The 21830-nt window shown below is 44.9% G+C and overlaps 1 protein-coding gene across 1 annotated transcript in view; it reads right to left on the minus strand.

The window, feature by feature from the left end:
• The window catches only part of TENM4 (teneurin transmembrane protein 4), a 677831-nt gene that overhangs the window by 204872 nt on the left and 451129 nt on the right, over positions 1–21830 (minus strand). Inside the window, 3 exon segments of the mRNA XM_088459938.1 lie at positions 4212–4447; positions 6994–7092; positions 14579–14825. Coding sequence (XP_088316064.1) covers positions 4212–4447; positions 6994–7092; positions 14579–14825 — 582 coding nt within the window.

The following is a 21830-nucleotide window of genomic DNA, read 5'->3' on the forward strand; positions in this document are numbered from 1 at the left end:
AAGATATTCTAACAATGCTGCATGCAGCGGTTTCTGTGTACAGTCACACACGCATGACAAAGCAGGAACACGCTGCTGTTTTCACGGACCCGCAAATTGTGGGCGTTTCCTGTAAAGGTGCGGGGCCTACTGCCATCTATCATCTGGTCGTGCCCACCCGAAGAGGAGAGCAGCAGGTCCCCTCCTGCTGCTCCCGGAAAGCTGCCCAGGAATGTTGCCAAGTATGGTTAAGATAAAACGTTAACATATCTCCTGGTCTAAGTACATTGGGTCATTTATATGACACTTCAATTATTAAATCTTTTGCACAACCCCAAGAAGCTCATCATCTCCCGCAATCATATTTCTAGAGATATTTACAATTACGACATGCTCTCTCGGCTCAATTTTCAGATGGCCCTCCTCTAATTCAAATATCCCCATTGAAGTCATTCCTTTTATCTTTAGGTCCCCGGAAGACGCTTTCTTACTTATACTCCTATATATTGTCTTCTTATCATAAGGATATTTTAAAACATCTTAGATCAAAGTGGGAGAGAGATATTGGCCTTATAAGTGATACGGAATGGGATAATGCTCTAGAAGCTCCTCGTATTTCCACGACTTCTATAAGATTTCAACAGATTCAACTGTTTATTCTACACCGTACCTATTTAACTCCTGTTCGTTTGCTAAAATTTGGGGGGAGAGCATCTGACATATGCCCTAAGTGTAAAATTAGTAGCGGTACTTTCTGGCACCTTCTATGGGATTGTCCGGTGGTTAGCATTTTTTGGAATAAGGTTCTGAGAGTTTTGTCCAATACAGGTATTGCTCCCACTTTAGCTATGCCATTGATGTGCTGTTTAGGCTCTATGGACGATGAGGTAGTGGACAGATATCTTAAGCAATACATTGTCAATATGTGTACACTAGCTAAGGTATGTGTGGCTCGGTCGTGGATGGCTCCTACAGGACCAGATTATAATGCTTGGCTGTCCTTGGTCCGTACCACTGTTGAACATGAAAAACATGTGTTTATTTGTCGCAAAGCTGAGAAGAAGTATGAACGTATCTGGAGCAGTTGGCTTAAATCCTGTTATGCCCGTGCATTGCCTAATGATTGACCGGTATATTATTGTTAGGATAGTGAGGTAGATTGTTACTTTGTTGGAGGTAATGTGCTGTGTGATAAGTTGAGAGCAGAATTTATTGGGATCTAGTTAATTTTGATAATTTTTCAGGTGTTATTTTTGACAATATTCCAATATTTGTATAGTGTGGTATTTTTTTTTTTTATATATATATATTTATGTGTGTGTATATGTGTATGTATATATATATATATATATATATATATATATAATTTTATTTTTTTTCTCTATGTTTATTGTTTTGGTATAAAGATTAATATTATATTTTTTATAAGCAATGGGTCTGGGATGCAGTTTGTAGATCTAGGTTTTATATTCCAGATACTGTTATTTGATTATGTGTATATGTGTGCATATGTATGTATGTATATGTGTGTATGTATGTATATGTATGTATGTGTGTATATATATATATATATATATATATATGTATATATTATTATTATTTTTTATTATTATATATTTTTTATTATTTATTTTGTTTGGTTATTTGTTAATGTATATCTATAAACCAATAAAAATGTACTCAATCTAAAAAAAAAAAACATATCTCCTGGTCGTCCGGTAGTGCGTAGACGGCGATATCTGCAGATTGAGCAGCATGCACGGCAGATCTGAAGATGCGACGGACAACCCAGTGGGAGAGCGCATAATGCGTGCACACTGGGCAATTTGTCGTTCTGATCCGTCGGAAATCGACAAATCGTTTAAACAAATCATCTAGTGTGCACCCAACGTTAGTGTTCTGCCGTCCAACGGTCCTGACCCCCAATGCTCCCAAAGTGAAGACTTCAAACTGGTCAGACAAGAATGCAGCTCCCTGTTGCTTTAGGGCTATATCACGCACACCAGTTTTCACCGGCCGGCAAAAATCCAGGTGTTTGTTTTTTTTCCAGTGGATATTTTCCTTTCACACACACACAACGGTTTAGTGCCATGTGTGGTGCTTTTGCTGTATGTTTTTTTTCCCCAATCTTTAACATTGAAACCGTGGATGGCAACTGTCCATTTCAGTGGATATTTCCGACTGTAATATGGCGACCGTGCCGTGCCGTCTGAAAGGGCCTATTTATTTACATACTTCATTAACTATAGTACACAGCAAAAAAAAGGATTTCCAGCTAACATTTTAGCAAAGGTCCGAATGCAGAAGATAATTAGAGAGTGATGTATTTATCGTTCACGGTAGAAGGCTTTCAATTTACAGATCTACAGAACTTCCATTGAAAATAATCAATATGAAAGCATTCAGTCAGAGAGGGACATCCGATCCCCGAAGCTGAGAAATGACGCCTCGTCTGTAATCCCGTATACAGTTCTATGTGGAATGCTGTTTGTCCGATAAACCTCCATTTTATATACATCTGGGAAATGAACAAGCCTGTAAGGAAAAGTCTTTCTATACGCTGTAGACAATGTGCAGCTCACCAGCTGAGTGGTACTACAACAACCAGCATGGACTTAGAATTCTCTCTTTAGCGAAACATTCTAAGGTTGCAGCTAGTAGTGGTTACATGGGCCTAGATCTGGGAAATGGTTGCGCAGCAGGTATTGATTCCAATGAAGACATGTCACACCTGAGTAAATCACGGCTAGAAATGGAATGAGATCTCATTAAATGGAGTTTGCAATATAAAATCTCATACAGATACAGAAACAAATAAAAGACCTCGATCAATCTGTAGCTATGCAACAGTATTCTGGGAATATCAGAAAGCCTGGACAACCTAAACGTTTGCGTAATGCAAATTCATTTTGTCAGCATAATTCAATTAAAAACAATATCCATGTCGGCATACATAATACATGAAACTAAATAAATAAGTGATTTTCATTTCATTTTCCAGACACTGCAGGTACAGGAGAGACTTTAGCTCGAGAGTCACCCCGGTAAACGGCTCTAAGATGTGAAGTTTGGCACAAGCAATTTGCTGGTCCAGGACACAAAAGAGAACGATATATCAATATCGACATCTGTGTAGTTAGGATATCCGCTCTCTGCGTGCCGGAGCGGGATGCGGGAAATAATTACACACCGAAAAGGTTATTCCGAATTTTTAAATGAGTTAATTAGTAAACTCAGCCGGCTCTCCTTATTGCTGTAATTAATAATTGATTATGCAATAAGTGAAACACTATTTTTCATCAAAATCTAATTAAATATCTTTTTTTTCCCCCCCCCTTGTTGATTAGATCAAGTTAAACTCTTTGTTAAATATGTTTGTGCAGGAGCTGAACCGATTAATTTCAATTTTAAATAATTCATGTATCCTTTAGAAATGAATAATTATGGGTGGTAATTACAGTGGTTAAACCTGACCGGAATTAGTGGCTATCGTGACAGATGGGTTATTATGTTACAGGTGATAATGATGAAAAAAAGGTAATCGGATCACGTTTAACGTGTAATAAAATGGAGGTATGGAAAGCTTATGTGGACAATACACAACCTCCGTTACTGGTGTAAACAGGACTTCAAAGGATTTTATTTATTAGATACAACTTTCACTAAATAGACATTGTTATTTTCTGTCTGTCTGTCTGCATATTTATGTTCACCAGATACCACACCGAAGACACTGCTGGAACCAACGGCCTCGCGGTACCAGGTAAGTCACCACTAGAACACCAGGGACGTTTAGTCGACATTCTAAACGTGTCGACATTTCATCAGTGATGTCATTTCGACCAAGTCAACATTCTCATGTTGACAAAATATACCACACCCCTAGAAAATGATGAAGTTGGATAAATCCACCCCTAAGAAAGGGATTAGATGGAAGAAAAGGTGGGGGTGGGGAGTAGGGGGGTCTAAATGTGATTAAAGAAGAAACATGGTCGATTATCAGAAAACGGTGATTGGAAGGAGGGGAGAACCAAATAAAAGTCTGGAGATCAAAGAGTATCGGTGGTCTGCAATGTAGGCAGCCATTTTGTGAGCTGAAACTTGTGAATGCTGACAATCAGATCACTAGTAAATCAGTGACAGCGCAGAGTTGCTGTAGGCCACAAGATGGCTGCCTGCACTGTGAGATGCGCCTTCAAGTAAAAAGCCCAAAATGACTGTTCAACACTTACCGATGAAATAGGCCAGGAGGATCACCAGTGTGACAGAGATAATGATAGCACTTAGCGCTGCACATTTCCAGTTGCAGTATTTATACGGCTTCTGCAGGTTAAAGGCGGGTCTGGAGAAAGTGCTCCGCGGCAAGGGTCGGGGTGGCGGCGAGTACACAGTGCTGGAGGTCAGAGGATAGCCCGGCGAAGTCGTACAAAACAGAGGGGACGTGCCTCCGGGTTTAAAGAGAAAATGCCTGCAGGGGAAAATAAGAGTGCGAGTGGTTGAGTCTCGGGTCTACTGAATTCAGTCTGTCAACACAATGATGATGGACACTCCTCTCAATCCTGACAATGAAGCTGATGTACAGTAGCTATGCCGATGTTCTTATAGAGCTACAAGGACAGCCACTTGCCTTAAAGATAGGAAGGAAAACGAATAAAGCTGGGTCCAATATTGGAGCTTCACAATAGCCGTTCAGTATCGAAGAGGCTGAACATTGAAACTAAGGGGGTCATTCAGACCCGCTCGCGAGGGAAGTTCGCTCGCAAGCGGGTCGATGTTTGGGGAATGCACATGCGCACGACGGAGGAGGCTCCGTCGTGCGCATGCGCGAGACCCGGCGCGCGACGAGAAATACGTCGCTCGGGGTCTCGCACCAAAGGGGGCGTGCTGTCGATGGTGAGTGACAGCCGGGGGCGTGGCTGCCAGACGGAGGCGTTCCCATGGGAACGCCTGTCGTCTGAGTCCAGCCCCACTGACATCAGTAATGATGTCAGTGGGAGTGACTTTGGCTCTGATAGAGCCAAAATCACTCCTGGGCTTGCGGCAGCAAGACCCTACCACAGGGTCTCGTCGTAAGCCCGATGGTCGCGATGGTCTTTGACCATCGCGACCATCATCATGGACGCTCGCTATAGCTGTGGGTGGTAACCCACAGCTATGCGAGCGTCCATGAGGACGCTCCAAAAACAGGAAGGAGGGCCCTGATTCAGAGCGTTCAGCTCTGAATCAGGCCCTAAGTTTGCTCCCCTTCCTCCATGAAGCACCCTCCCTGGGGCCCCATTGCGAACTTGAAAGGGGTGGATTCAACGGGTAAAATTCAGGCACATGTCACCCGGGAGTGTACAATGAGAGTGGGACCTGATTGGACGAGGCGCTCTGGTGATCCAATCAGGTGACACATACAGTGCACATTGACTAGGGATTAAATCTTGCCCAGTTGTATCAGTCCTTCTCCGGCAGTGTACAGTCATAGGTTTGACAAATAGCAGCATTACCACATATGACAGCGACTTCATTGTAAAGCATAGAGAGGAGCGACCACCTACATGAGCAGGACTTGCAGTGACAACGGACATCATGCACCATTGGAAAATAGACAAAATGTCAAATTAGACCTAGGCCTGTGATTAACAGCAACATAATATGCAGATAATAACATGATAAGTATACCAAAAGTGTTCAACTTTGTTCAGTAAGTTACGCTAGAATATAGATTGCCCCTTACCTGGTGCCCCCAGTCTCCAATTGGGTCCATGGATGCACTCCTCTCTCCCCTAATGTGGGGTTTTCTCAGAGCTCCTCCCTTGAGAATGGAGAGTTCCTGGAGTAGGACTGACAACTGAGCTGGCCACTGATAGGAGGAGAAAGAAGTGCATCTGTAGGACGCTGGAGCCCAATTCGTGAAGGGACTGTGGGTACACCGTGACTTTGGAAAGCAGCATTCTGGATTATAGCACTGAATAATTTCAACCAACATCAGATATTAAAATACAGATGTCAAACAGTCCACAGGATATCAAATTTTGCTTTAAATGAAATATATATACTGTACATTGAATGCATGCATGAGCAGGCATTCCAGAAGAAAAGGTACTATTAATGCATACAAGGAAATAAGCCACTCCGAATAAGGAGAACTGACTTCTGGGAAAAGCCATTATACAAGGCAGCTTTAGAATTAGACAGGTGACCTGGACCCTTCCAAAGCCTAGAGTGTAGACCCATCAGTTCCATTTTATCTCTGCACGATTAGGATTTCCAATATGGAAGAATACATGGCACTGCCAGGTCTTTCAGGGCATATTATTGGCCCCAAAAGACCAAACCACCCTGTTGGACATCTGATCAGGATTGACGAGATCTCAGATGGAGCTGCTGAAAATCTTCAACTGTACGGTCATTGACAGAGCCCCGGGTGATGAAATCTTTCAGCCTAAGCAGTGGGATGCTGGTTACATCCAGTTTAGTCACCCTAGTGTGCGGTCAAATTGGAACCAGGTCGGTCTGGGCATGAGCAACATCTTCACTTATTTTTGTTTTAGTTTTTTTTTTTTTAGGTTGCGGTTAGGGAGCACTGGGACTTGTAGTTGCCCACCGGTAGTATGCATTATACAGATCTGGGTCCAATATGGCTGCACACATGGATGGAACCAATGTGCTTAGTTTCGATTGCATGACCTGGGGCTCATTGGCGCGGTCGGTCATGATGCTCATTGTGACCAATGTTATAGGCCGGGTACCAATTCTAGAGTGGCAGAACCAATGTACATTTACAACACACGGATGCTAAGAAACATAGGTTATACCGTTTCCTATACTTTCCAAATCTTCAGCCGCACACAGAGCTCTCAGTCCGTAATTACTGGATCTAAGCATCTGCTGAGGGTTCTGTATACATTACCACAGACATGTAACAAAGCAGTAACTATTCCCAGTGATGACTGGTGCAGTGAATAAAAAGGGTGGGAGGGTGATTTCATGCAAAATGGCAGACAATCAATAGGATGTGTAACATACCCATCATTGTAAGCACCGTCATGTCGGGAGGTGGGTAAGATGTCCATCTCAATGAGGTTGTCCTGCAATGTCTCTAGGAATGTCTGCTTTGCTATATTTCTACACACAGATGGAAACATGAATGAAGGCTGTGAGTCATGCATCAATGTAGTGACCTCATATTAAATGTACCCACTACTGCTCTTAAAAAGGAAATTCATCATCAAAATACATTTTCGAAGACTTAAACATACTAAAGAGGAGGAAGGTTCGACTAAAAAACTAAATTCATGGTCGCTAAGCGAGAGCAGCGCTGCCTGTAGGCAGTAGGGCAGCCATTTTGTTTTGTATCCAGAACCAACAGTCGTAAGACTGCAGTCTATAAGCTGACTAGAGACCCGTGAGGTGGCCATTTGCGGGAGATGAGGAATATTCGTGATAATGCATGGCAACACTGAAGCACTCCACAGAGGCGGCCATTTTGTGAGCCAAAACAAAAAATTCAAGTCTAGGCGATATAACCAAGTCCTCTCACTAGGTAACAGTGACAGAGAGGTGTTACCAGTGATGCACGCAAGGAGCTGATTGCTAGTTTATTCAACAACTACATTCTGAAACGAAAGATCGGTTAAGGCCCCAAAGTAAATTTTGGCGCGGTGTGCCAGAAAAGAAAAAAAGTGTTTCATAAGTTCCATCATATTGAATTTTACACATCATTTCCAATACTAAATATATATATTTTGATGATAATTCTACTTCAAAGTGTTTTGTGCATGAGGTTAGAATGACATGTGCGACCCGTGATGGAGGTATATCACACACATGACCGGACAGATTTGCCGTTTCATATTACATACAATAATAATAAATAAATTTTAAAAAGTCTCACAGCATTTCATGTTTGGCTAAAAAAGGCGAAATAAGTGCACTCTCTCTGTGCTACAGCCTCATCGCAGATATCTGAGGGTCTGCCAATAGCACACACCGTAGGGTTCACGATCTGCAATAACTGGACCCTCTATTATAATTTTTGGGTCAGTGCTTTCTAACAAGACGACAGCTGGGAAATAAATAAATAAATCATTTCCGTCCACATAATTACTTGGACGTGCGGCCATTTCCATAGAGGCACAAGGAGAGGTGGGAGGCTGGGGGAGAGACATGAAATGCTGGGGATTCAGAAAACCGTACCAAACAGTATATTATTAATACACGGCATGCTTGTAGTTTTCACCCTTTGGCATTTTTTTATTTTTTTGCTTTTGCTCTCTTACATCATAGAAACAAAATTGATTTTTTTTTTTATCGCTTCGGGAATTCTAAGCGCTGATTAGCATAAAAGACTCATATCAATAAAACGAATCTAAGGCATTTTTGTTAATTACAAATAATTCATAAATAATAATGTAAATAATTACAAATAATACACAGACAGTTAACTGATGGGCATAAATATCGTCCCCCTCTTGCCGGGGCCCACTTAAACAAACCCTGGTGCAAATCAGTTGCATTCGCAGGTCACGTAACTGATTGGAGTCCACCTGTCTACAATTAAAGAGCCTTAATATATTAAATACACATTTTTTTGAGCGATTCAGTGGTCAGAATTTCCAAATAAATCTATTTTGCTTTCACTATGTAAGAAATAAGATAGCAATTTTTAACTGTCAAGCAAAATCCAGCATCACTAGATTATTCAATGCAACAGACACGTCATCAATATATTCAAAATGCAACATTTTATACCCATGCAATAGACCGTGTCAGCTGCCCTGACCAATAAAGGCTCAACAGCAGGAGACAATGACTGACTGCAGCAAATTTTAAGTACGATTATGAAAAAAAGTGCTATAAATATTTTACATAATTAAACACATCATAAGAACTGGAAAGCAAGAAAACGTGACCTTTCTGCTGTAAACCGATAGTAGAGAAAACGCTAAAATGTTCCCGGGAAAAATCACCTTTAGCAGAACACGCACATTTATTTTGTGTGAAAAGGAACCATAATAACTGCAAGCTTGTGACTTTTATCAGCAATGTCAGAACCTAGATCACATGTGATAGCTATCATTTAATTTACTGGCAATATGGAAATAATAGGATGGGCAGGCTCTGTGTATTTTATTAGCCTGAACTGCAATGTTCTGAGAAGTGAGACAGCACCCCCTGGTGGCTAACTTTTTGTAAAAAAAACACACCTGCATAACTTTACCAAATCATCTCTCAGACATGGGATAGTGCTCCTAATTACGGCGCTGACTTAAGGGTTTAGAAAGTTAAAAACTTTTAATATAATCAGAGTTTAATGAGTGGTGGTAATATTAGGTTTATGGAATCGGGTTGGGTACGGGAAGCCGGCGTTCGGGGTCTTGGCGGTCAGAATACAGACTGCTCTACATTATAATTTCTGAAAAAATAAATAAATAAATTTCAAGTTGATGAGAAATTATGCAACATTCTATATTATTTTAATTGAAAGAAATGCTCTTTCTCATGGCACAGCAGAAGTTCATTTTCACGGTTCTCCTTGAGTTTAAAGCCAGAAGACGACTGCCATTTAATGCAGCTGATTAAGTTTATTAAACGAAACATTTTCTTCAATTGGAAAGACTGCTCCTTGCCGGCATTTGTATTCCGCGCAGCACGTGCATCGTGCATTGGCGTGACGGAGAGTCACTTTACCACTCTCATCGATTGGCTTCACCTCCTGCTCTCGAGCAGACGCTGCCACAGACAGTCTCAAGCACGGCACCTCTTTCATTAAATAAAGAGAGACTCTAATTCATGTTAATAACACTTCACAGGCCCCTGCGCTTTCAGCCGACTTGTTTTTGTTGTGTTTACAGTCCACTTTGGTGACGAAGAGCTTTTCAGTTGTACTCTACAGCAGAGATCAATGACTGTCACACCGACGCGTTCGGGTTCTTTAAAGTAATTGCATGAACGGTGGGTTCTTCAGGGACTGGCGAATACTTGATAAGTTACTGACGTCCTTCAGCCCGGGCCCAACTAACCTCGCCTGTGTATACGCAAGAGACTAAAAATTCTAATTTCTAGGAAAAAAGGTATATAAAATAATCATCACAAATCACAGGTCAGGCAGTTTGCTCCACAGTCTCTGTTCTTTGGTATTTCCTGCCTTAATAATACATAGAGCCGTATTCAATTAGAGCGGATCCGCAATACTTTTCGCCTACATTGCGTCTTTTGTAGGCGGAAAAGTATCGCGGCCGTGCCGGCTTTACCCCGTATTCAATATGGAAGTAAGCGAAACCGGTGAAACTTGAACAGGCGGAAAGTACTGTCAGATTTGGGGAGATCAGCCTGACAATATTTGCTAAATAGCGTTTTTCTATACGTGGTGCAGAATAGTATTCAGGAGTATTTTTTCTAGGAAATAAGTTATCCCAGCAAATTTAGGGTACTTGTAAATGAGGACCAGCATATTTTAAAGTTGCTAAATTAAAGTTTAAAAAATCATGAAAAATCCACCTGCCGCAAACACCTGCAGTCAAAAAACACCTGGGGCATACTTGGGGACCCCCCCCCAGGGTCAAGTTCGCTAGTTTTTAACTTTGTCCCCCAACATTTTTTTTTAACGCCCCCAACTTCAAAGTAATTTTTTGGGGTGTCCTTAAGTGTTTTTTTATTTTTTTTTACACAGTTTACCTTTGGGGGACTGTTTGAAGGCTGCACAGGGCTTCCCGCAACCTTGCACCCCAAAACCCCAATTCTGCACTTTTTTCCGCCTCCCATTCATAGGCGAAACTTTTCCGCCTATTACATTGCATTGACTTTCCGCCTAGGCAGAAAGTTTTTCAAATTGAATACGGAGTAAAATCAAGACAGGCGAAAATGACGTCATCGACGAAAAGTTTCCGCCAAAAACACGTGGAGGCGGCTTTTGCGCCTCAAATTGAATACGGGCCACAGTCATTGTGACAGTATTGGTAGCAAAGAGATCTAGAATCACTTATAGCCATAGACAGAGCCTACTGTAACAGTAGGGTTAAGCGGAAGTTTAATGGGCGTTGAGAGGTGTACAAAGTACTGGGGTCTGAGCCTGTCAAACAGGAACAGCCATGGCCCCCAACATGGTCAAGCCCCATTCAGTGATGCAACATGGATGGGGCCTTGAAGGCCCCAACCCAATGGTCACATCGCCTCTGCAGTTCGGGGGCCCCTAGGTGACAATGTAAATGCCACTTCTAATTAAATAATTTTGCCACCCTTTGGGATATATTTACTAAAGTGCGAGTTTATAAAAGTGGAGATGTTGCCCATAGCAACCAATCAGATTCTACTTATCCTTTATCTAGCACCTTCTAGAAGATAATAGCTAGAATCGGAATGGTTGCTACGGGAAACACCAACACCTCTATAAAGCTGCACTTTAGTAAATATGCCACTTACAGTTAATTTAAAACCACTGGCCTTCAATGCATAATAGAATCATGCGTATAAACACATAGAAGTGGAAAATGCCCCCCCCCGCCCACCCCAAAAAAAACCCAGCATGGAAAACTTGTTGAATGCATTACTGGGAATATGAATAATAGCCTCTGTGCGCCTCACCCCACAGTCCAGCGCTATTCCGACTCGCGTACTGGACCCGTTCCAGACCCGCTCGCTAAGATGCGTTCGCTCGTAGCTGCCGATGGTTCGCAATGTGCGCATGCATACACATCGCAGTGCGCGAACCACTGTGAGAGATCGGGAAGCGTTCGCTCGCTGCGCATAGACAGCCCAGCTGAGTGAGTGACAGGAGAGGCCGTTTGTGGGTGGTGACAGGGGCTGGCCATTAAAAACGGGGGCGTGGAGGTGCGAACGCAGCTGTGCCTGAGCGTCTCAAAGCCGTTTCAGAGGCGTGAATAATTAAGAGGCAGCGCCATAGTACACGTCACCTGGCTGGATTTTACACTGAAGTGCTCGCAGTGCTTGCGGCAGGGTATGGTCAGCCACAGCTTCCGATGGTAACCGATGTACCAATGGTTGCATACACTTCCTAGAGATGATGTGCGCTAGTGGGCTCCTTAAGACAGGCTGGTGGGCGCCTGCATACATAGAGCGGTCGCACGCCAAGACATAGTGGGCGTGCTATTGCCTTGACGTGTATTCACCTGCCTTCCCAAATTTGCATAAGCATCGTGCCAGCGAATGCATTTAGCGAACGGGTCTGAATGAGCTCCAAAGTGCAAACCGTATTCTGGGGCCAGAGACGCTGATGCAATGATGCTTCTACATATTTCTATTACCATCTCCGCTGCATGGGAGCGAAGGACAAACGCGCTGTTGCCCCACAACCCTCCGAGAACACAAAAGGGTTAAAGGTCACACCCGTGAACAAACAGAGCCCTGCAATTTCTCTCCTGAAAGTCATCGGTCACGCCGGAGGAAATAATGATCTCCAGTTCTGACCTGTGGTCGTTAGTTTAGTAATATATATGCTCTGCATAATTGCCTAATTAGAGAAAATAAGCCCAGTCATTTTTTTGATTAATGTGTTATATTAGATGTCAGCTTTCGTTAGTGGTCACTGAGCGCCCAGGCGTGTAATCTGCAATGTGAACTGCCTGTTAATTTATACATCACGGAGGAGAAGATGGGGACCCGGAGAGAGGTCACACGGAACTTTTTACAAATTCATTGGGAGTTCAAGGTTATTTGCTGAAATATGTGGCTGTAATGGCGTGGCGAGATGGGGCTCCCAGAGGCGGCCACATGTGGACGACCTGGATTTGTGGGCATTTAAGCCTCCGATGAACCAGAATGGTGACCTCTTGCTACGCTCAGCAAGGTGATGCCTCGCGGTATTTTGTCTGCAAACTTCAAAGTGAAGTCTTTCAGTAATTGAAATAATTGCAGAATACAGATGACGGAAGCTCCGAGACGTGACAAACCTGGGGTCTAGGGGGGGCCGCGTGTGGTCCTCTCCTTCCTCATTTCCAGCTATCATTTCGCCTGTGCCTTGCCCTTGAATGCAGCCTGAATCCTTTCCATACTACTACTAGATAAAGTTACGCCGCTAACAGCCCAGCTTGGGAAGAGCACAGCACACTGACTGTCTGTAGCAGGGTAATGGGGGCTAGCTTGGGAAGAGCACAGCACACTGACTGTCTTTAGCAGGGTAATGGGGGGTAGCTAATTGAAAAATGGAACTTTGGCTTTTCATGGTGATCAAAGCAAAGGCCGAAGAACAGCATTTACAGGCCAACTGCAGTGTTCTGGATTGTTTTCCTACAAGGGGTTAAAAAGAGACAGATTTGCGTGCTGCTCTATTCCAAGTTTAGTGACGCAGCAGCGCCATAGATAGAAGACGCCTTGCGGTCAGACCCCTGAAGAAGACAGGAGGGTGCTGTATACCCACTACTAACAGGGTACCTTGTGGTCTGTTTTCAACATTTAACCCTGAAGGGGTTTAAGCCTCCGATAGCTATAAACACTGTAAGAGCCATATTCGCTTTAGCTGTGTCAATGAGCATCTAAAAATTATTCTAACACCCCCGCTTGACAACTACTTATTATTATGCGAGATCCCACCATTGGTTCTGAGTTTTTAAAGTTGGGACTTTCGTAGAAGCTTTGTCTAAAGCAACAGTTGTCCCCTTATCATCCTCCCAGTAACAGGTATAGACTGTGGGCGGACACAGGGCCTGATTCAGACCCGGTCGCTCTGACAGGAGCGCTCGCTCTGAATCAGGGCCAGGCTTTTTTTATTTTTTGGAGCGGCTATAGCGAGCGGCCATGATGATGGTTGCGATGGTCAAGACCATCGCAACCATCGTGCTCGCGACGAGACCCTTGTGGTAGAGTCTCGTTCATCGCAAGCCCCAGAGAGCTTTCGGCTCTAACAGATGTCAGTGGGGCCGCCCTCAAACGGTAGGCGTTCTCATGGGAGCGCCTCAGTTTGGTCAGCCACCCCCCCGGCCCGCCCACCAAAGGGGGCGAGCTGTCACTCAACATCGACAGCTCGCCCCCTTTGGTGCGAGACCCGGAGCAACGGATTGCCCGTCGCTAGCCGTGTCTCACACATGCGCACGACGGAACGGGCTCCGTCGTACGCATGCGCTGTGGGCCACCATCGACCCGGTTGCGAGCGCTCAGCGCTTGCGACCGGGTCTGAATCAGGCCCACAGGACCTCTGTGGTTCTACTAACTGGGGGTTAATGTTACCCTTAGAATCTAGCTACACTGTGCCAAAGGATAACACTTACTTGATAATCCCTTTGAACAAAATAATCATTTGGAAATGGGATTTCTCTGGTTTACATCAGAAAAGACCCCTCGGACTGTTTCAGCACATTAAGTGCCTTTCATCAGTCGCTGATCCTCTCTCTTTAATAGTGAATAATAAACTATGTTGTGAAGTAATATTTTAGGGCTTGCTGATGGAGCCAGACGTATATATAACCTTTGCAGTGGGACATTGCAAGAGCTTTTTGTCTCGGTCACACATTTGTCCTGTGAGGAAAAACAAAGCATCCTGGTGCCGATTGCCTCTCCAGGCCTTTTACCAGCAATTAGCAGGTCAGTGTTTTTGCTTATCCTGTCGTCACTAGACCCCCAGAAACATCATCACAATACAGCAGCTACTGAGATGTACCTGGTCTCCAGGGGGATGTTACTGTTGAGAAGCCAGTTGTCTTGACCATGGGAAGTCTCCTGGGCACTGCCCGGGGGCTCCCCTGACAGGGAGGGATCCGTGGGAGCAGGGCTGGGGTTACTGCGAGGGGTGAAGTTGCCCCTGTTCAGGGAGTTGATGGAAGCTGCATGGTGGGGGTTTGGCGGGTGGGACAGCGGGGGAGGAGGCGTTCTCAGTCTCAGATGGTTCTGCAGACCCAATGGCTGATCTGGAAAACAGGAAACAAAGATATTAAAAATGGACATTTTACTACTTTAGATATAGTGACAACATTTAGTTATGAGGGAACCCAAAAATACACCTGACATGAAGAGGATCTAGTGAAACACCCATATGAAGACAGGCGGTAAGATGTTCCATTCTGAGACTATACCATACCCAACATAATGGGAGGTGACTGGACCAGGTACAGCAGCAAGCCTAGTAACACAGTCCGGCCGGTGACGGCACCACTTCCCACCACGGCACTTGCACAATGGGCAATTTGGCCACCCATACGCGTGTAGCCACAGTACACACCGAAGCCGACGGTTCTGTGGTCACGCTCACCAGCCAGACCCTAACATGTGCAGCGGTCACTTCTATTGCAAGTGTCACTGCTGGGAAGTAATGTGTATAAATGATCCCGCAGGCTCGGTCTGCATGCACAGTGACAGGATGGCCGTCGTGCCCAGGGAAACACACCTCTACCCCGTGACAGAACCTTACCGACAATCTCACAGCTAATAATATTAAAGTGAGCATTTACGTATTTTTGGTCACTTAAATCCATAGAATAGAAAAATCTGAGGTAAAATACTGAATTACCATGAACTTCAATGGAAGGATGGTGTTTTATGGAAGAAGCTGTACACCATTTCTCCAATAGAAGAAAATATAGAATAGAAAATTGATGAACCTGCGTCAGCACTGACAATTCAGAACTATCCCGTCACCTAATGGACCTGCGCACACACGGCCTGACATGGATTTGCCTCTCTACCATTCCCCCTAGGAAAAGGCAAGGCCTGTGTGACGGAAGCAACATTTTACCCAAAAGCAGGAACATTTGCGCAGGATATGGGTGGGACTTGTGCAGATTGAAGTGGGGCTTATTCTGTCCTGATTCTGAATGACTCTATATAGGGAGGTAGGCAACGGGTGTGTTGCAATTTATATTACATTCTATGCAAACGCCCAGTCAGTGCCTGCCGATAATTAGTTGCATTTGCCGCCAGAACGCCCTCCTGTAGCATTGCCATTAGCGTGCAGTGAGCGAGCTCATGAGAATGGTGAAAGAATAACATTATTAATTTAGGTGGCGGAGAAGTACCCAGAGCTCTGTCCCGCCCGGCTTTGGGCTAGATGACGCAATTCGCTGTGAATTATGTCATGACTCCACCCCGGCTATTCGGACCTCCGCTCCAGTCCCAAATCTCGCCACATCTATGTAAACATCACGTTAAAAATGTAGCCTCTTACTAGTTTACACGTTCTACGAAATGACAGACTGGTTTGGTATGAATCATATTGTCAAGAGAGTGAGTGCTACTATAGGAATATCTTTCCTTGTTTCCTGTATTGGGGTTATTACATATGCATTACAAAGGAATATGATGGACATTACTAGTGGGAAGGTGAATGCTCTTATGTTGACCCTAGTAGTTCCGTGCTGAGACACCAATTACTGGAGCCAGTACTTCTCGTCTACTCTCTCAAACACCTTCCTCTACCCCTCAGAAACGCTTCGGCAATTACTTGTAGCATATGCTTCATAATGGTGTAAAAATGACAATTTTACAATGGGTAGAACACCACAAATAAAAGAGAGTCTGTGTACTCCAACAGTGATTTCTCCACAATCCACTCACAAACGACAACAACTCCACACCCTGTGTTATAGCAGATAGGCCTACGTGATTAAGGGGCCTATCCATTCGCACTAATTGGCACGTTACACGTACCAAAATGCTGGTTTCCGCATGTTTTAATTATCGGGCCGCCTACCATTCAGCAAACTCCAAATAAAATAAAAAAAGGAAAGTTGTCGGTGTTTGCCTGTAGGATCAACGCCTGAATCTGAGCGGACATGCATGAACCCAGGTCATGTATGCACAGTCTCTGGTAAGTAACACTGCTACTTTTCAATTGCTCTGGTAATTGGGTATTTACCATCGCAACTCAGCCACAGATTTACAACAGGATTTATGTACTTTTAATTATTTTTCTTTTAAGTCATGCACGAAGACCAGTTCACGAAGAGGTATAGAACATCTTGTTAGAGTGTGTATAGTTATTTATACAGACTCTAACAAGAAGTTAGTGACAGTATTGCCAGAGATGGCGCTGGTGAACACCAAATGCTGTGTGGGGCAGGAGAGATTCGCCCACACAGAGAAGAAATGGAGTGCTAGAACACACCTAGAGGCTGCCCTTTGCACAGAGCCCAGGTGGGGCTGGAGCCGTCAGACAGTCCAAGTGGCATTGTGGAAGCCAGACACAGCTCATGGTGCTAGCAAGCCATTGAGGGCCAGGAGGCCTGAGCATAGACCTGTGGGAGACAGGGAAGGCCACCAAACTCTGGGACTGAGCTATGTGAATGTGAGTAGGCTGGAGCCTATGTTACCTGCAAGGAGGGAGGCCCGATTGTGAGGCTGCACATGTGAGCAGCTGTGGCAGCCAAAGCCAAGCCAAGCTAGAGCCTGTGATATGCAGTACCTGTGAGAGACAGGACTGGAGAGACTTTGAAAAACTTTATGTTTGCAAATTAGCTGTCCAAGGATAGTGAGGGCTCAAGAAGTGACAGTGTTGCCCTGAGTGAGGGCTGGGAGTTTGTTGCTTTGTTTTCTGTTTGATGCATGCTGATGCCAGTAAAGCAATTTTCATTTACTTAAACCTGGAAAGATGTGTGTGAACCCTCATTCGTGCACGTATATAAATATAAATATATATATTATATATTTATAGTTGATAGGGGTTATACATGTCTCATGTTGCCAACTTCTAATAATTATCCAGGTAATAAGCAGCCTTGATTGCCAGACCACCTGTGAGAGGCAGATAAAAAGGTGTTTAGTTTCTCTGGGCAGTCTCATCACTACCTGGGGAGCAGGGAGAGGGACCTTTTGAGAGACACTGCCTTGGCTTTATGTCAGTGCTGTATTGCTGTTTTGTGCGAGTTGGACATTTGGGGCCTGATTCAGAGCCGGACGCCTCTATGTCTGAACGAGCGAACAAAACCTGCGGCCGCTATTTTGATAAAAACGCCCCCTGGCCGCTCGCATCCTACGTCATCTCCGCTATTTATTTGATTAATCGAGTACATCGAAAGGCGTATGAACTGCTCGCAGTGCTTGTGGTTGGATTTTCCTACCGCAATCATGCGAGCAGTTCAGGCTAAGAAACAACCAAGTGACGTGGCCGATGACGCTGCTTTGTTAATTATGCACACCCTTAAAACGCCCGTTTTGACCTTTTGGCACGCCTGCGTTCGGATCACCACTCCCCGTTTTCAAGCACCTTCCCCTGTTACCACCCACAAACGCCTCATCCTGTCACTCAAATTATCAGGCATTCGCTCTTTTGCGAGCACATGAATTTCGACCGCACTGACTGGTTCGCGCATGCGTATTACGAGCTGTACGCATGCGCAGTTGTGTGAACATCGCTCGGAGCGAACGAGCGGCCGCTTACGAGCGGCTCTGAATCAGGCCCTTGGTCCCCCCACCCTTAAAGAGCGAGACTTATGTATAGTTAGTCCCGGACAGGCCAGAATTTATGTTTTGTTTATTTTGTGCAGTGAAATAAAACTAGCTAGGAATACTTGTACCGAGGCACTGGTCTGGTGAGCTACTAATCAACTGCTGCCAGTGTTCTGATGCCATGTGCTATGCATGCCCCCACTATAGCTATTATGCTGCTGTCTTTATGTTTAGATGTTTTATAGACCAGTATAAAAATGTCTGAAACAGATCAGTGGTTCTTACATGCAGCTGAACTACAATTTCCAGCAAAAGACCACACCCCGCTGGGGGGGGGGCATCACCCCATAGCCATCTTTACAAAACGGCAGCCTCCATTCACAAAACCCTGTGTGAGGTCCAGTCAGGGCCCGGCCTTCTTAATCCCTTCATGCGAATAACATCCTTTACAGCAATTAAAGGACATATACAATTAATAAAGATTAATCCCGCCCTGGTTACAAGTATCCCGTATGTACACAAGTGTGCATGTGTGTATCCAATGAGCATGTGTTACCCGGCCACTTTGCGCCTTTGTATATCCCTTCAGACTGACCTAGCAAAGTGTTAATTCAACTCTCACCGCTCCAGGACAGTAGGCAGCGGAGTATCGGAGTATGGGTGTCTCTATGAAAATGTGATTAGGTTGATTTTTTTTTTCGCCTCCCTTAGTAAATCCCATTCGACATCAAAACATCTAACAGATAACTGTAGACCACAAAGGAAATATTCACTCTCCTTACCAGTTTCCTATAGCTTGACGGTGGTCACATTGTCCTGTAACAGTACAGATTGAGAGCTAGCCCCGGGCCTGCAGTCTACGTACTCAGGACAGGGTGGGGAGGGGGGATTACTCACGGTGGGGAGGGGGGGATTGTACAGTAGGTGTCTGGAATTCCCTCTAGGCGTGAAAGTAGGAGGAATGAAAATAAAGTGATGGATGGATGGACATTACATGTGATTTTTGCTACAAGGGTTTCTGGATGCTTACCTACGCTTTACGGAGATACGAGACTGTAGCGAGTGGAAATACAGCCAGCCTGTAGCTAGTAAATTAGTCAAAAGTAATTAAAGCACTAAAAACAGCAAGTAATATATTAAGAGTCTGAGTACGTTGAATTAACCTGCTTAGAATTCGTTTAGGTTTAATGGGGAGAAAAAAAGCCAGTCTGTAGCTTATCTCCACCTTTCACTCAGTGCTGGTGCAGATACCCAGGTGAGCATCGCCGAAAATGCTGACCAGTCAGCGGGAAACTGGGAGACCGATGAGAAGCACCAGTCACACCGTGTACGCATTTGCTATGGCCGGGGCCAATATATTCAGGACTGAACCAATATTTACGAGAAGCCACCAAATTCATTGCATTCTTCTCATAATGGGCCCGAGTTACTAAATCGGTGCCTGAGGGATGGCACTGGTTCCTAGAGATAGGACAGGCAGTAGCCAGCATCATTGGTTCATCCTGCAAAATGGCTGCCGTCTCTGTGTGTACGCTACAGCCAGTCGCCCTTGAAGAGATTACACCTTGCAATAAACCAGGGTTAAATAGGGAACAAAGGCCTTGACATCCGAGACAACTGCAAATATCTGAGCGCTTAAGTACTGTCTTCTAGGCTCCGGACTCCAAGAATCTCTCCAGCGCTTGTGACTCTGCGGTGTTTATTGGAGACGGTTCTCCCGATTATTATGCCTCAAGCATTTGAAATCACATTAAAATGCACCTGTCATGTTAACTCCCTATTTGCATAGCGATGCTGCTTCTTTACTTAGTGCGGGCAGCATATTTGTAGAGCTCCTGTCTGTTTGATATTTTATGCATATTATTTTAGATTATATTTCTTTCTCAGCTCCTTAGAAAAAGTAAATAAATAAAAAAAAAAAAAAGATATATATATATATATATAAAAAAAAAATAGCAACTTCAAAAGCCAAGTACTGGTATGTAGGAGATTGCACAGCTTAATACGTTTAGATTTTCAGTCCAAATGTTCCAACTCAATGTCCACAATATGCACATACAGTAGATGCCATTAACAAAGATCATTCAACGCACAGCGGCAAATACTTTTGAGGTCCATCTTGCGCCCATCAAAGTGCACGTCCACTCTCCTCTGTGTGCAAAGAGGCCGAAAAATCTGATCATACGCCCTGTATAAGTATAATGCCTCCTAACCTCCTAACCTCAGCAGTGGGATGGGGGCACGTGGCCAAGCCTCCTGCGGGCCTTTAATTTTTTTAGGCCATTTTTTAATGCCGCATATTGTGGAAACGCCTTCCTCCACAGCGGCCGCCATTGCATGACCTCCGAACTCTGTCGTGACAAACCTCCTCATTGTGGGGCCGTGGAACAGTCCCCAAAACAACGGGATAGTCCCACCAAAAGCCAGATGGTTGAGAGTTATACGTATAAAGTGGGACAGTTATAATTTGAAGGGCGCTGTACTATTGTAAGTAGCTCAACACAGGGCGTCAAGTCAATGGTGTTTTTCGGAGGGGGTGGGGGTTGGCAGAAAAGCATTTCAGAAGCACTGGATAGAAGTTTGGGTCGGGATCCCAACGGTCAAAATACCGACAGCGGCATCCCGACAGTCAGAATGCAGACGCCTGAAGATAAGTAACCTAACCCTCCCCCTAACCCACCTTTCCCGCAGCCTAACCCTCCCACTAGTGCCAACCCTAAAGCAGTGGTTCCCAAACTCGGTCGTCAGGACCCCGCACAGTTCATGTTTTGCAGGTGTACAAGTGTCCTCATTACTCACTGACACATTTTAAAAGATCCACAGGTGGAGCTAATTATGGCCCTCATTCAGAGCCGTACGCTCTGAGCAGAGCGCACGCTCTGCATGAGGGCCGGGCTCCATTTTCATGGAGCGTCCTCCTGGACGCTCGTATAGCTGTGGGTCACCACCCACAGGCTATACGAGCGTTCATTTTGATGGCCGCGATGGTCGTGACCATCGCGACCATCGAAATTGCGAGCCGGAGCCTGCGGTTGAGGTTTTCAACCGCAAGCTCCGGAGTGATTTTGGCTCTATCAGAGCCAAAATCACTCCCACTGACATCACTAGTGATGTCAGTGGGCCGGCTTCTGACGGGAGGCGTTCCCGTGGGAACGCCCCCGTCAGGGAGGCACGCCCACCAAAGGGGGCGTGCTGTCAATCAACATTGACAGCACGCCCCCTTTGATCGGACACAACGAGCGAAGGAAAGTCCTTCGCTCGTCGTGTCTGGCGCATGCGCACGACGGAGCTCCCTCCGTCGTGCGCATGCTCAGTGCAGACCATCGACCCACTTGCGAGCGGACAGCCGCTCGCGAGTGGGTCTGAATCAGGCCCTATGTCCCTAGTGATTCTGTGAAGAGACCTGGAAAACATGCACTGTTTGGGGTTCTGAGGACAGAGTTTGAAAACCTGTGCCCTTAACCTAAACCTAATACTTTCCGACGGGATGCCGGTGGTATGGATTCTGACTGCTGTCGGGATTCTAGTGCCGG

Source organism: Taudactylus pleione, unplaced genomic scaffold (assembly GCF_031769625.1).
Source record: "Taudactylus pleione unplaced genomic scaffold, aTauple2 ptg000954l, whole genome shotgun sequence".
NCBI classification, from domain to species: Eukaryota; Metazoa; Chordata; class Amphibia; order Anura; family Myobatrachidae; genus Taudactylus; species Taudactylus pleione.